The sequence below is a fragment of the Numenius arquata genome, chromosome 9, assembly GCF_964106895.1.
Source record: "Numenius arquata chromosome 9, bNumArq3.hap1.1, whole genome shotgun sequence".
NCBI classification, from domain to species: Eukaryota; Metazoa; Chordata; class Aves; order Charadriiformes; family Scolopacidae; genus Numenius; species Numenius arquata.
In genome coordinates this window covers 38096076-38113530 of record NC_133584.1, presented here as the reverse complement: position 1 = coordinate 38113530, position 17455 = coordinate 38096076, and the positions used below count along the sequence as shown (strand labels likewise).

The following is a 17455-nucleotide window of genomic DNA, read 5'->3' as shown; positions in this document are numbered from 1 at the left end:
GAGCCCTATGCATATAAAAGGTTTTCCTTGCCCAAACAGCAAATAACACAGCTCAGTTCCAGGGGTGAGGAAAGGGTGGTTGAGAAAATCCTAATATCATTCTGTTATCATGGAAAATGAGAGATAAAATTCACTTTCAACAAAATAACACAGTGGAAGCCACAGAAAGTGCTGAAAGTTGCTTTAAAAATCCATGGGAAAAATAAAAGAATTTCGACTCTTGCTGTACTATTTTGAGAGAGTTATGATCAGCTGAAAGTTCTGCAAAAGATAAACACAGGTGCGCACACATACTTCAAGGACATTTTTGTGGGCAGTATTTAGGAGGCTATCTTTTGAGTAATGGAAACTTTAATACCTATAGGTATAGTTCAAAGAACCTTTATAAATAAGAGTTATTCTAGATCAACGAGATTAGTGTGCCCCCTGTTTTTCATTATTTTAATAATCAAATTAAGCAGTGCTTTGCTGTTCTGTAATTCAATACTCTAAACAAAATCTGCTAAAGCTACTTGTTATTTAAATATAAATTTATAATTAAAAAACAAATTATAACTATGGGACTTCAGCATTCAAACGTAACTTAAAAGTTACAAGTTTTTAGGAACAGTTTTTATGTGTTTTTTATTAGACTTAACTATACTCATGAATTAGTCCTAAAACATACTTCTTTCTCTAATTCATGAATTATAGAATTATCTCAATAAATTAAAAATATTAGATGGATTTTTAAATAGTGTATATCAATTTGTATAAAAATTCATCATAACTTTGTTATTTATGGCCTTATTATGCATATTTAACTTCAGAAGCCTAGAGAACTAACCTGTCTTAATAGCTAAGACAAACATGTAGCCTAATATTGGCATCTGTTATTTATTTTCTTTTCTTTGCCATTTTGCTTCTCTTTCATGACACAGTTCACACTAGATTCTGCAAAGAAAACCACAACGCATAGGTGTGTGTTGGTGCGGGGGCGAGATGAACAAATAACTTTTTTTTTTAAATTCTCTTTTTGCTGAAAGACGACAACATATAAATGAGGTCTTCAGATTGAAGAGAACATCGATAAATCAGTGAAAAGAGTGGACAGTAGAGACTTAAAAGTCTTCTAAGGGCACTGCTCCCTTACAAGTTGTTATTGAGCCTATTATCAAAATTTGCCTTTACTTCGCTTATGATCAGCGTCATTCTCATTATATGTGCTTCTAGTCAGTTAGCCAGACTAGTAGTTTTCTTATTAAATTCATTGAGTCAAATGGAGCTAAGAATACATAGTTTTCACTGAAATGAAAGTATGAGTGCAGGAATAACCCAGGACTTCAGCAGAAGTATATTTTAGTCTCCATTAAGTGAGAAAAAACATCACTGTCAAAACCCAATGCTCCTGGTAATGTCAGCAGATACTCTCGTGAATATAAACAGGATGAAAACTGAGGAAAGTCTCTAAGTAATATTGGGAGGTGCAAGATTATGGGAACACTTGCCTATAAAATTTGTTTTACAAGCAGAATTGATTGTGTGTGACTGGCTCACAGAGGAGAGGATGCCGATTTTCCACTGACTCAATTCAGAGCAGAGACACTGCAGAGTTCCTCTCCAGTACCTGAACATTTATGATCCTCTATGTGCCCCATGACCGCTACATCCTGATCCAGCACAGGGTGACCCAAAACCAAACTTTAATCATACAGTCAATAACCACAAGACTCAGTTAAGACAGGCAGGTAATCACCAAATGACAGTAAGAAAAGATGATTCATAGTTTAACCTAATTACATGCATCAGAAATATGATGAATCAGTTATTACATTTTAGAAAGATTATTTTTTTTCCCTTTAATTTGCCAGTTAACAGCTAAAATAAGTTTTTCCACTCTAACACAAACAAGCAGACAAAATTTCTCCATGGCATACGGGTTATTTACTAATTAAGAAGTTATCTATCACAGTGATAAAGAAACTCTGAAAAATCAAGGGGCCAGACTTTGACAACTGGACTTTCTTCTCATTGAGGTTTCCAGCTACAAATTTTCTAAAGGCTTTAATTTAATTATTAGCTTGCAGCCAGAATATAAGCAAAGGGAACTGACTGTTCTCTGACCAAGAGCTGTTGCAATAGTCATTCTATGCACAGCATTTAGCGATGCTGATCAGCAGGGCTTCTATACAAAATTATATCAATTGAACATGTATCATCTAAAATAAAAAGGAGACTCTTTTTGAGCATGATGGGAGATGCAGAAAGACTGATATAAAACTGCTTTATATATACTGTATGTGTAATATATGTTTAGGTGACAGATAACAAAAGTAAACAATTGCCCTCACTCTCAAAAATTAATGTATTTAAGAGCAAAAATTAATTGCACAACCAGCAATAGAGTTAATGTTGTCACCTGTTTAGTCGGAAAGTTGTCTGAAATTTTTGGTGTCAATTGTATCACCAAGATAAACTAAAAGACTTTTTAAAGTGTGTTTAAGTTTTAAGACCTATAATTCCCCAAACTGTTTATCTGCATTCTTAATGGATTCTAGTGTCTTATTCCCAGGGAGTTTTGAGAATAAAATGGATGTGAGATCTTACAGGAATTCATCATATTTAAGGGTCAAAATGTATATTTATTGTTACTATGCCAAATAGTGGAGGTTTTAGGAGCTTCAGAAGCTGACACAAATGAAGGGAAAATGAAAAAATAAAACCCTCTCAAAAGAGCATGAAATGCCAAATTGTGTACTGAGTAGTGTTCAAAAAATCTTGAAAGTTTTTGTACTTCTGCAGATTACAAAATTATTAGTCTGACACAATTGAAGAGGCTTTCCATAAAATATTGTAGATCAAGTGAGCTCCCTCAAGCAGACATCATATCAGTGAAGGCAATTTTCTTATACTTGGCTAATAGTGAGTTAACATTTATTATAACCTTATTCTGAGATTTCAGGTAAAGCAAACATGTAAACTGACCTCTTCAAAACCCAGGTACATGTACATCCATACCCACACTCACAACTTGCAATTTTCTGTGATTTTGTAGCTTAAATACTGCATAATGGATACCCAAAGTGTTCCATTTTGTCAAATAACTAATCGAGGAATGTATGGGTGTTTGGCTTAGTATGACCATAAATATGATTGTTTCAAGGTAAATAATTAATATTTGTAATAAATCAGTATGAAATCAAAATTACAGGGGAGGCAAATGATGTGCACCTCATATGAAATCAAAGATCTACTCTGAAAGATTGTCATGTGAAACACTTAAAAGCTATTCATAAAGAATAATCTATCTTTCTCAGCACGCTACTATGATACTTATACTACTTATATGGTATACTAGTTATATAGTATACTACTTATACTACTACTTCGAACACTGAGTAATGCTTCTCTACTTTTTTAGAAAGGTGTTTATACACCAATTTTTTTTTCTAATTTGGTTGTATAGCTATGATTACCGAACACGGGCTAAAGTTTCTAAAACTATAGAAATGAACATTTTATGGAGTTACATCCCAGCTCTCGCCTTCTGAGTCCTTTACTAGTAATAGATTTGACGGTGAAACACTCCAAACAAATGCACTAAATCACTGCTGTCACTTATAAAGATCCAGTTTGAAAAGTACAGCAGAGGCAAAGACTGTAAATTCTGTAAATTATCTGAAGATGTACTATGGACAGTTTCAGATGAAAAAAAAAAAAAGGGGGGGATCTACCTCCACAGAAGACAAAGAAACTGAGCACAGCTGCATTTTCATTATGGTGTCACATTCATTTTTAAAGAAAAATGGGATGACTTAAACAACTACATTATAATAACTTTAAGCAACTGATGCAGAAATTTGCAATATAAATGCTTGCATTGCTTTGATGTGTTAAATGAATCTAATCTTTTTTGTTTGTTTGTTTTTTGATAAATAATAGTTCCTTAAATGTGAAATGGATTTTCTTAGGTGGGAGTTCAAACAGTATTCCATGGTTTTTGGAACCATCATTTAGCATCAGTCTAATACATGTAATCTATATGGCCTATAATTCTTGGTGAGTAGCTTGTTGTTAGTAAGCAGACTCCTTATTTAACTTTATATTTTAATAAAATTTTCATTAAAACTTTGTACTTCGTAGGCTTGCCGAAAAAATTAGCAAGCTTAAGTTTTTGAATTGGGAAGCTAAAAATTTTGGGAATAGGATTTTTACCTTTTATCCACATGTGAAAAAAAATTTGCCATATATGAGCTTGAACCTGTCAGTAATGCATACATAAATTATATTTCCTTCCATTGTATGCTCTTTTTGCTGTTGACAGAAACTATCTGTCAGCATTTAGCTGATCAGATCATAGTTTCCTTTCTTTCCTAAAATAGCTATGTGATACGCAATGAATCATATTTAAGCCCTCTTCTATAAATTATTCCTTCTTCCTAACATTTTAATAGGTGAAAAAGCCAAGGGAAAACTGATTTAACATAAAAAGGCGAAGGAGAGGCATTTGATAGGCATTTCCACTGGCAGGAACTCAGTAATCAATTTGCATAATCATACAATAATAGTTTTCTTTTTCTTACAGATGTATAAAATACCAGAATATCCTGCTGAAGTTATTCAATAATCTTGTTTTATAAATTTGAACACTATCACAGTTTCTGTTACTTTGTGCTGTGTTCTAGGTAGGCTTCAAGCTGGAAAAAAAATGGCTACCATACTCACTCTTGTATTGTTTCCTTCACAAAAATCACTAGCTCACACACCCACAAAAATCCTATACGTTGAAATTAACTTGTAGAAAATTATGTGCCATAAAAAGATTTAAAAAAATGACATATGAAATTTTCATGCGGAAGGAAAAAAAATAAGAAATAAAGAACTGTAAACTGCACAGAGCTCTTGCTGTTGCAGTCAGCGATACTGTAGAAAAGTCAATCCCTCCCTCATTGCTTCACTGTTCTCTTTTTCCTGGACAGGAGGAAGGTAGAAAATGTTTCCCAAAGAAATAAACAAATTATAAATTTTAAAATGTGTTAAATGCATGAAAATCTTGGTTTGTTTAGGTAAAAGACGTTTAATAGTAAACAGGAGCCCAAACTTTAACTTCAGTGAACATTTTTTTATCTCCATGCTTGGATTACGAAGTGTAGAATATGCATATGGTTTATTGCTTGCTGGAGACAGGAAAAAGTGAATAGTGTGAATAATTCATACATAATCCCTATTATTTCTACATGATTCAAGAAAGCAGAGGGAACATGTTGCTATTTAGCATTCATCGTATATATGACTGTCAGAAAAGTTTTGGTAAGCTTTATTTTATTACATGCTCTGTTAGCAACTTCCATCATTTGCATTACTGCTCCATTAAAACAAAAATGTTTGCTTCAACTAATATGAGTAATAACAAGCAGCACCTATTATATCATTACCTAGGCTGCAGTAAACTAAATAATGCTTAGAAGGCCTCAGAAACCATGAAGGCAAGCAGATATTTTAAAATCACTTTCCAAATAATATATATTATGTATATCCAAGATAAGTGACAGCTGCATATACACACAACAAAAAATATTCATGTCTGTACATTTCCATCTTGCCATCAGTGTACATAATCTAAATAGCAGCTTTTCTGGGTAAGAATAAACAAAATTGCTTGGAATCCATTTTTAAGAGTTTTTCAGAGTTGTCTGAAAGATTGAATTGAGTATTTGAAAAAGATTATTGCAGAGTATATTGCACAGATCTTCCGTAACTAACTCTTAAGTAAACAGAGTGTGTAATACTAAAAATGTAACTTTTACTGAAAGACACTTTAACACAGAAATTACAGCATTTACCTGTATTTGACATGGAAAAAATATAGAATCTCAGGCCCTAAACTGAGATGAAGGCAATTGCATCTACAAAGTCTTGGTTCACCACGTTTGTGACATTTGCATTTCAAGGTATTAACACCCCACTTATATCCCACCTCACCTCTTCAGCAACAGAGGTTTTGATACAGGCACTTCTATTTACCCAGTCCTTTTACAATTTCCTTATACCTCTCCATGAAACCCCATTCAGGAGTTCTGCATATAGGAAAAATATACTGTAACAAGACTTATGCTAAGATTAAAGAGCATTTTTCTCTATTCACCTGTTGAAGATAGGTATGTAGTACAACCAGCCCTGAAATCACCTCAGAGAGGTGATTCTGCCACTTTACTCTGCTCTGGTGAGACCTCACCTGGAGTACTGTGTGCAGGTCTGGAGCCCTCAATATAGAAAGGACATGGACCTGATGGAGAGGGTCCAGAGGAGGGCCACCAAAATGATCAGGGGGCTGGAGCACCTCTCCTATGAGGACAGACTGAGGGAGCTGGGGTTGTTTAGCTTGGAGAAAAGGAAGCTCCGGGGAGACCTCATAGCGGCCTTCCAGTACCTGAGGGGGGCCTACAGGAAGGCTGGGGAGGGTCTGTTTACAAAGGCCTGCAGCGACAGGACGAGGGGCAATGGTTTTAAGCTGGAGAAGGGGAGATTTAGATTGGATATTAGGAAAAAATTCTTTACCGTAAGGGTGGTGGAACACTGGAACAGGTTGCCCAGGGAGGTGGTTGAGGCCCCTTCCCTTGAGATATTCAAGGTGAAGCTCGACAAGGCCCTGGGCAACCTGGTCTAGTTGGGGGTGTCCCTGCTGACTGCGGGGAGGTTGGACTAGATGACCTTTGGAGGTCCCTTCCGGCCTGGACCAATCTATGAATCTATGAATCTATGAATCTATGAAATGACTGTGTTGAAATGCCTGTTTTGAATTCACTTGCTCCTGGCAGGTAATGTATCTATCGGCAGAACATAAGTCAATAGGTCAATATTGTCAGTTCACATCTGCCTATACATTGAGACTCTTCAGACCTGGCCTGTGCCCCTACTCCCTATGTCCCGTGGATACATTTCTCATGTCTATTTAAAAATATTACCATTTACTATTATATCTGATACATATAACAAAGAAAAAAGTCAAAATAAATATTTGCCAGCACCTGAACTACCCTGAACTACTGAATACAACTCTTACTTAGGGAAACAATCCACAAGGAATACAACTAAGTAATAGCTTTGTTGTCTCAGTGCACTACACTTGCATCTCCTCTCCACTAAAGTTTCGTCCATATGAATTCTGCATGCTGATGGTTAACTGTGGATAACAAATGACAATTCCTTTACAATTTAAAATGTAAATAAAAAATACATTTTAAATCTTTTCGCAGCTTAATTCAAATTTGGTTGTATTTTAAAATCTTTCCCCATCAATTTATAATCCAATAATTAAGCTTTACGCTAAGTTTTTTTTTCAATAAGGTAGAATTGAGACATATGTTTAGGTTACAATACATGGCAAAATTAATTATCTAACTTTATGTTTGTTTATACAATTAAGACTACAGTACCCTACAAAGCATTATCATAACAGGTGGCATTAGACTTAAAACTACTTTTCCTCTTTTATATATATATACACACACACATATCAAATCCTGTTCTGCGTTTTATGAACTTTACAGTGATAAAAATAAAGCTGCTGTAGCAATATTTTAAGGACAACTTTGGACCGTGGATCTCAGTAATTACGCAGAATGGCAGAATGCTAGTTGGGTTTCACCTTGAAAAATAGGAAGATGTAAAATAGCACTTTTTAGTGCCTTAACTTTTGTTTATATTGTTCTTCCTGCTACTATCTTACTTCCCAACCTCCTCATAACATAGTTTACAATAACCTATGATCTCTACCATGTGTAATTTATCCCCTAAATCAGTATATGTTTTAATAATGCATTATCTGAAGAAGTTCATAAACATCTTACAACTATTTGATTCTCTTTTCTTCCTCTACAAAATCAGTGTAAAACAATTTATTTCTTTCCCTTACCATTTCAATATATTTTATATATGTTTCTACTTTCTTGGGTTTTACAGTCGATGTGCAGTGAAAGTACCTTGGTGCACAGTTGGCATACAAAAAGGTCCTTCAGGCAGTACAGTAAACTAGTTGAACATACTATTCATTTTTATCCAATTTGCTTTAGCAGCTGAAAACGACTATACAAAATATGAGACGAATATTACTTAATTATTATAGTTTGTGAGACCTATATAGGTACACGTCTCTTTTTAAGGATAACCTCCAGATTTTGCATTATGGCTAAAGAAATATTATTACCCAAAATCTAGTAGAGTAATTTTATCTATGAAATAAAAAAAGCATACCCTGAAGCAGAAGTTCCAAGATGCTCTCTAGCATTTGCATGCTGTCAGCTAAAAAACCAAGACTATAATTTTCCATTATATGCTGAGTGAATTGTCTTGAAAATGTGCAACTGTAGAGGGGTACACCTGTGAATGTGCTTTGTGCAACAAAGAGTATGTCACAGGGTATGAGACATGTCAATAGAAACCTGTCATTCAATTCTGCTTTTTTAACCTCTGCATGCTGCAAAGCCAACAAAAGCTTTTTTCCTTATAACACCATTTATGAAGGTAACTAATTGGCAAATAGAAGCAAGGAAAAAAAATCTGCTTCGTTGTTGGAAGTTAAAAATGAAATCATTGTTTTACTGAAATCAGTACCAAATACAATTACTTCAGTGGGATCAAGATCATACTTAGGAATTTTAGGTCTTCTACACTCATACCCACAGATCATCAGTTGGTGTTCTTCCTTGAAACAATTTTCTACTAACAGATTAGTTCAGAACAAGCAGACGTTAGCTATTGACAACAAAAGCATTTGACTGAAAAAGAAATATCAATCTTTGTATAAAGGTGATACAAGTAATACAGGTCAATTAAATACAGTAACTGAAGCACATACTCTGTGCAACTCAAGCCTCGGTAGCTGTGTACTACCTTCCACAGCTTTCAGAACTTTTTGAACTAAGTCAACAATCAATCAGAACATTGTTCTTGCCAAAAATACACGATGATACCCATTAAAACACGGAACAAAATGGTGATGTTCCCACATTTGTTTTAGCAGTATAATATAAATCAACAGCATGTAAAAGAGTAATCAGACAACATAACTGACAGCAGTGTTTTACAGTATTTCATAAATCTCATGCCTGAACAGAAAATGACAGAACAGCATTGAAAGCGATGCTTGCTTTCCTGCTCTACACTCCAGATCCAGCAAATGACAGAAGAACCCAAAATAAGACAACAGTGAAATTAATGCACCAAAATCTGAAGTTGTGAAAAGCTTCAAGATCGAAAAGTTTCCACAAAGTATCTTTGTAACCTCAGTGGTATTTGGATATACAAGATATCACTGTTTCTCACCTTTAAAGGTCCCTAATTGCTTAATAATTGTATTTACTTAGAGATGGAGAAAAATTTCAATTTTGGCAAAGTCAAAAAATTTACAGCTCAACTCATGTGCAAGGCAGGCAATAATGACCTGAGGGATTTAATCTGGCAAGCATTTCCAGAGGTTGCCTAACACTCACTAATGAGATTGTGCCTCTCACAAACTACTGTATCGCCCACCCCTTCTTCCGTGACACATTCAGTGAGAGACCCTGGGACACTGTTAGCACCAGCAGCATACCCATCCTCTGATTCAAATACTGTAAGCATGGTAGGAAAGTAAAGCACGACCTCAGTGAGAGTTCTTTCAAAAACTGGAGACAGGTGCCTTCAGGAAAGGGTCTCTGGGCCAAATTTGCATTCCATTGGGGGACAATAAATAAAAATAAGCTACTTCAATGTGAGTTACTCTTTTGCTCAGGACCTTTGTACACAGTTTAATTATGACTGATGCTACTGGTACGCAAGCTAGGGCCATAAAGATCTGAAAATTGGATTAATGCTGTGAAATGTTGGGGCACTGCTATCCTCTTGGCTGGGGAAGAACTAAGGAAGCATAATGTAGTTGTAGCATATCATCAGAACATCTATTCAGGAGAGAAAGAGAGACGTAACGAGAGAGAGAGAGAGAAAGAAAAAAAATTAAGAAAGTAAAAAGGTACCTTACCTCACTTTTAAATTGCCTTGCTGTGGCTGTCCATCATAAATTGACAAAATATCAAAATCTTCCTCGAGGGCAAAAGTATGAAATGACAATTGTATCCTGTTACGTTCTCCTGTGATAATGATCCATGTGCAGTTGGCGTAATTTGGATAACCATGAGGAAATCCAGGGCTTTCTATAGTACCGTTTGGTCCCTGTACTAAGCCTCCACAGTTCTGACCTGAAAAAAAAGACAGGAAAATATGTATTTCAGTGTTTTTCCCCTCCCTCAGTATATATTCTTACATGAGTAACTACATGTAAACTTAATTATATAACATCTTTTTTAGATTACAAACACCACATAAAATTGTGTTTATAACATTCTTCCTTCTGGATTTAAAACCCCCATCACCAGATTTTCTGAGATACCTACCATCTTTTTATGCAATGAATCATGAGGTTATGTAGTATTAACAATGTATGATTTATTCATCCAAATGTGAAATTTAAGCATTAGCATGATGGCATAAATTCAACAGACTGACAGTTTTAATGCCAGAGACTGTTAGAGCTTTTTGGTGAATGTCATTTACGAAGTCTTTATATAAATACTAAAGTATTAGAGTTTCTGCTATTCTGAAATGTACTTTCAACACAGAGAGCAAAATACAGACACATATTTATTAATCATTCTGTTGCAAACAACATTAAGATTTTTATGCTTTGAAAACACTGCAAAATTTCTGTGGTATGACATTTTTAGTGTCATGCGTATCGTGACCAGGAAAGTGTTAATAATTTTTTTTTAGTATTCTTAAAAAATAACACTAACAGTTTACTCAGCAGGCATTTGTGTCTGGTTGTACATCCTACAGACCTTGTGAGGGTATGGTAGCTCATTAACGGGAAGTCCTCAGCAAGAAACCTTGATTTACAGTACACACTCTTGCTAATTTCCTACTTGATTTTGTTAATCCCACACACAATAGTTGTACTGGCTCAGAGCTGGAGAGAAGCGTTAATGAAATATTTGAACAGAGAAAAGTTTAAGGACATTCTGTGCACTCTAATGCTTGGATTACTACATGCATTTTAAGTACTTCAGAACAAGTATAATCCCAGCATTTCACTGTTATACCTAAACCAGAAAAGTATTTCAGGCTGCAATTTTATTTTTAACTTCCCAGCAGTAGGTCTCTGAGACTGAATCTTTCAGAGCAGTGCTGTCAAATGCTTGTGGGAGGTTTCTAAATCTTAATAAAATGGATTTAATAAAAGGGATTTGATGCTAAAACTAAAGAACTAATAAGTAATCATTTTCTACTAAATTTCAAATATAACAAAAATTTAATGAATACATAAAAAGGCTATGGGGATTCAGGAGGCCTTTAAAGTAAAAATCTTCACTAGTACATCTACCAATTGATTCACATTACTTTAATAAAACATTGGAATTATTAAACATTCCTGAAGAAGGAATCTATTACACCATGAAAGTTTCAGCTAAGTACCGTTCACTGGAGCTTGTTAGCATTCCTGCAGATGCTTTGCATCGTATTCCTCTTTCTACAACCACAGGGGAAATATCATACAAGTGTCACAAGCAATTTAAAATAATTTAATTATTACAGAAATAATGTTCTGAAGACAGAAAATGAAAATTACAGTGACAGCCTACCACCCTAATACTCTAACGAGCCGAATGTCACCAACATGCAGAAATTGGTTTGTGTAACTCAGGTATCCGCTGCAAGCCGTGCTGCACAGCAGCTTTCCTACCACTCGGTGTGAAAAAGTTGCTTTCAAAGAGGAGAGCTATCAGGTGCAAGTTCACAATTTGTCTAAAGTCTATCAAAGACAGAATTACCTTTTAGGATCAGAAATTCTTAATTCTGGTGTATAAAGAATGTAATACACCCTATGTAATTGTGTATGTGAATACAATGTATTAACTACATTTCTGACTTCCAGGGAGACAAAAAAATTACCTCCCCTATCTCTTAGGAAAACCCTACAGCTGGATTGAGGTAAAACTGGGGTAGTGAGCGAGCCATTTTATAGATAATATAATAGTATAAACGCACCCCCAAAATAGCCATTGCTCAGCAGTCTCCTTACAGAGGCACTTGCTACTGACTCACAGAAGTTTTTGCAGCTGTCAGTGATTGCTCCCAGTTTTATTCCAAAGGGTGTTTTGTACTCCTTAGTGTAAATTCAAGCTATTGTGCATTTCTCTTAAAAAATAATCAAATTTCAATGACAAACAAGGCAGCCAACATTTTATGCCTGTTTAATGTCAGCATTTCTTACCATCCGTAGCACATTCTTTCTGCAGTTTGCTTTTGCTCTCCTGTATATGTATCCCTCCAGTTCCAAAACTACTCATAAATATGCTGTCTATTCACTTTGTACCCAAGAAACATGAGGCAAAGGAGAACCATAAAGGAAAAATGATTACTGCAAGATATTTACTAAATGCTGTTTAGGTTTGCTCTTAATTTTATATGCATATATATAAATACATAGTTTTTTACTTAGTATCCAGTAAAAATCCCAATAAAAATCCTAGAAGAAATTTAATACATGGTTAACTCCTAGCAATCTCATTGCTGCACACTGACAATTGCAAAGAGGATCTCTTTTCCGAACTAAGCAATACTCAAAGAGACTTTAAGAGCTGCGCAGGCCCAGAAAACTGACATCCTTCTAGGTCTGCCCCTGCCCAGTTAAGACATGAAGTGGGTTAACAGAGCAATACTGGGAAAACAGGATCAGCTGCTATCTGCATAAAAACTATTCTGTCAATATATATGTCTAAAACCTTCAGAACTGTCAAATGTTACACCTCTGCCAAGGAGTAAATTCAGCACCAGATCACTTAAGAGAGATTTAGTAGGAGGATACACTTAGAGAACAGGAGTGAAGAGACTTAGGGGTGACAGGTGGCAGCACATTAGATAGGAGTTGGCAATGCAACATCCCATAGAAAATGCAGTTTCTGACTGCAGAGACACCACAGATCCGTATGAAGACACCAATGAAATTAATTAAAAATACTTTGTTTCTTATGGGTGCCTGAATAGCAGAAAATGTCAACAAAGTCCAGGGAATTCAGAAACAAATAAGAACAAGTAAAGAAACTGAACATACAGATAAGAAAATAGTAAAAGAACATTAAGATCAGCGGAGTTTAAGTAGTTCTGCTGCACTAAATGTAAGCAGAGAAAAGAAAGCAGGCTGAATACAACTGAATATACCCTAAATTAATATCTACCCATACAATTCACTTCAGCTCTGGTCCTTGTGTCAAATAAAAAAAAAAATGTTGCCATTTTTCACAAGACATGCAGTCATTGATTGAGTACAATATCAGTACACTGAATTATTTTAATATTAAAGGTGTACTAGACTGCCAAAATTTTATTAGTATGACACCACGTTGTTGCTTATATGAATATAAACTATGCTGTTAGCATTAATTTTCTGTCATATGTTGTCTGTAAGAAAATATTTCAGGATCGTTATTTTAACTTTATGATATAAAAAGTGTAATCTAAGAAAACTGATGCTCTTGGCTTGTAGTTGAAAATTATTTACATTGATTTCAGCCTTATTTTATCTTAGAAAGGTCCTTTGCATACCCTGTACCCATCTTATTTGCACCTGCTCAGGCTCAACATTTCTCGGTTGCGACCCCAAGTGAGAGCTCAGCAAGAAAATGTAAAACATTGGCAATTTTGTCTTAAATGCTGAGGTCAAACGAGTGGTAGAATCACTAAGAATCAGTAGAATTTAGGTACTGCTTTGTCAGAAGATTTTGAATAAACCTCACAAAATACAAACTTACAATATTCAGCCTTGAGAAAAGACTCAGGGGAGACCTTATCACCATGCTGCAGTATTAATAGGGTGGCTACAAAGAAGATGGAGACTCCCTTTTTACAAGGAGTCACATGGAAAATATAAGGGGTAATGGGTACAAGTTACTCCTGAGGAGATTCTGATTGGACACAAAAGGAAAATTTTTCACAATGAAAACAATCAGCCGTTGGAATAATCTCCCCGGGGAAGTGGTGGATTCCCCATCACTGAATACTTTAAAGGTTCACCTGGCCAGGTTGCTGGGCCATCTTGTCTAGACCCTGCTTTTGCCAAGAAAGGTTGGACCAGACGATCCTTGAGGCCCCTTCCAACCTGGTATTCTATGACTGTGTCAAAATATTTTCTAAAAATTGGACTTTTATTTTCCCGGGCCTTTGAATTTATCATGACTATTTTTAACACCTCATCCCAACATGTGTTTACCAGTATCTAATAACCAGAACTAGCAAAGTACAGATTCTTTGTGTTTTTTTTCAAGTTTCAAATGTTTCTACAAGAAACAAGGAAAAAGACAACCACTTGTCTTCTTGTAATTCAGAAGGTATTCTGTTGAAAATATTTTATACATATACACAGATGTATATGCATATATATATTTACATAGAAAGCAATTTTTGCAAGATATATGTATTTTGAACTATGAAATGCACCAAAACTAACTATAATGTCAGTGACACTAAAGATATTTTGAACAATCATGATAATGAAAATGAAGGCACGCATTCTTCTTGTGACTCTGAGTAGCATCTTCTATTCTGAAGCTACAGAGAAATACAGCAACTAGTAGTGAGGCTGAGAAGAGATGTCTTGCAAGATCATATCTCCCTCATTCTTTAAAGTAGATTCTTATGAGTTACAGTTTCATGAGTAAGTTTAGTAAGTAGGAACAGCTCCACTCAGCCAGATGAAAGGCTCATTCAGCTCAGTATCTTTTCTCCAACAGCAAGCCAAAGGAGGTATCTAGGAAGGACTTTGCCAGAAAACTCCTCTCCCCTTCAAGATCCACATCTCATGGATTTCTTAAAAGCCACACATCCCAGTAGCCTCATTTCTTTTCTATGATCTCATCCAGTCATCCTCTGAGTCTATACTAACTTCTAGATCTTTAACATATTGTAGAGGGAATCCTAAAACATGAAAAACCCTTTGTGTTTGTTCAGCAGCTACCATCTGTTAGATTCATTTGATGCCCCACTAAATTTTTGTATGAAAAGCGAATATACAGATGATTCTTATTGATGCTTTCTATGCCACTTACCATCTTATTGACCTTTATCATGTCCCAGCTTTTTTTTTTTTCCCAAGTTCAAAAGCTCTACTTTATATAGCCATTCTTCGTACTAAAGCCATTTCACCTTTCTCTGAACCTTTTGCAGCTTTGTTATACGCTACATGAACCAGGGATACCAGAACTTCTTGTAATATTGAAAATGTATACACATCATTTACACAGCGTATTTTTAATCCCTTTTCTGTTCTCCTACTAATTTGATCTGTTTTTTTGCTAAGGTAAGCATTGGCTTGACATTTTTATAGGACTATGTATTATGACCATGATTCCTTTCCTCCAGAATTACAGTGAGGCTACACCCTGTCATTTTACATGGAATATTAGGATTTAATATGTTTTTTTCCTCTCTAGATTTCATATGGTTTTAACTATGTGCATCACATCACATTCATGTACTCTGAATTTCACCAACTACTTCAACATCCCCTTACCCGGTCACATAAGGCCTTTTTTTGAATTCTTCACAATTGGTCCTCATCTTCATTAACTTATAACTTCCTTTCATCACAGACACTTCACTGCTTCCCCTCTTTTGCATATCATTTATGAGTGTGCTGAACAACACAGATGCCAGCACAGCCCTCTCTACCATGCCATGGTGACTCCTTCCCTTGCAAAAACTGGCCATTTTCTTCTGTCTCTGAGGCACAACTTCTACCCTACCTTTCAGCAATGTGCGGACTTTTTTTCTACCTGATTTGTTTCCTTTACAGTCTTTACTGGGAAGCCTTTTTCAATGCCTTTTGGAAATTCTGATCACCTTTATCCACATTCAGGCTAACTCAGAGAACTCCAATAGGTTTGAAAAGCATATAGTTTTAAAATAAAGCCTTGATTCTTCTTCAATGTATCATATATGTCATATTGTCAGTCAATTCTCTTCTTTAATATAGATTCCTAGGGCAAATTTCAGGTGTTACAGCTTTTAGCTCCTTAACTCCCCTCAGTCCCTTTTGAGTATGGGCATCTCAGGTGAATCGAAGCTGGAGGCTACATTAGCAGTGCAGCAATTTTTTCCTTGATTGTCTTTTAAACTCTATATAGCACGTGCTTCTTGTGACATTACTGTTTATTTTGTCTGTTTGTGCCATAACCTGTTCTACCAGTTTTTCAGCTTTAAACAGATGCAATTTCCCACAAAGAACAGTTCAGGCATGGGAATAACAAAATATATCTATGTTTTGCTGTCTTCAATAATCTTCCCTTTATATTCTGAATATCTATAGGCCCAGCAAGGCTGTCTTGCAGGCTACTTGCTCCAGCTGCAGTCAAACGAAGAATAATTTCCAGTTTTACAATGTTGGCCTGCAATGCTCTCAGACACTACAGTTTTATTTCCAGGAAAGCCTTCCAAGAGGGCCCAGCAGCCCTGAAATCTTACTGGGATCTCACCTATACACACGCCTTCCCCTACTTTGCCTTGGGATTAGCTCCCTCTGTCAGTCTGCACAAAACAGCAGTAATCTTTGCATATATAGCAGGATCAATCCCTGACTCCATCATCTCTCTTTTATACTTATTTTTGAGGTCTTAACTATAGAAATTGATGGTTAGAGCCCTCACAGATTTTAAATTCTCTCTCCTGCACAGAAAATTCAAATGCACATCTCTGTCATCCCCAGAGCAACTCATGTTTGCTAATTGCTGATTCCTCTAACTCATCTGTGTGCACCCTTGCAGGAACTTTCATATTGCAGTAAGTATTAGCCCCAAATTAAATGCCTTTGAGCAGCAAAGGTCACGACAGCAACAGTTTTGCAAATGTGACTTTTAACAAGAAAGGTTAAAACCAAATGTTCCTGGTAGTGCAAAGACATGTTACAGATACGAAGAACAAAAAAGATTTCCTCTTGAGCTACAACAGGTAACTACAGATTTAAATGGTTGCTGCCATCAGTTGAGATGGTGGAGCAGTTGATTAGATAGCTGTAAGACATAAATAGGTGGTTGCACACCTTGTTGCAACTACTCTTTTTTCTTTTCTTTTGCACTGTAATATGTTACCTTCGTTGATGTCGTCTGTGAGCTCCCGGCACTTCCTGCCTCCGCTGAGGCCCGCAGGCCCACACCGAGGCCTGAAGGCCCACACCGAGGCCCGCAGGCCCACGCCGAGGCCTGCAGGCCCCTGCCAGCCCCTGCTGCCGACTGGCCGTGCTCTGCCCCAGGCCTGTATCTCTTCTTCCTCACTAGTATCTCCCAAAGCTATCTTCTGACAGTATTACTACGCTATGAAATTGTTATTTCCTAAATTAACTTTTAATCAAGAACAGAAATGCCAAATGGCCAGAGAGGCAAAGGAACTATTT

The 17455-nt window shown here is 36.0% G+C and overlaps 1 protein-coding gene across 1 annotated transcript in view; it reads right to left on the bottom strand.

Moving 5' to 3' along the window:
• The window catches only part of CSMD1 (CUB and Sushi multiple domains 1), a 1131310-nt gene that overhangs the window by 893363 nt on the left and 220492 nt on the right, over nt 1–17455 (bottom strand). Inside the window, exon 2 of the mRNA XM_074153404.1 lies at nt 9998–10214. Coding sequence (XP_074009505.1) covers nt 9998–10214 — 217 coding nt within the window. The remainder of the gene's footprint in view (nt 1–9997; nt 10215–17455) is intronic.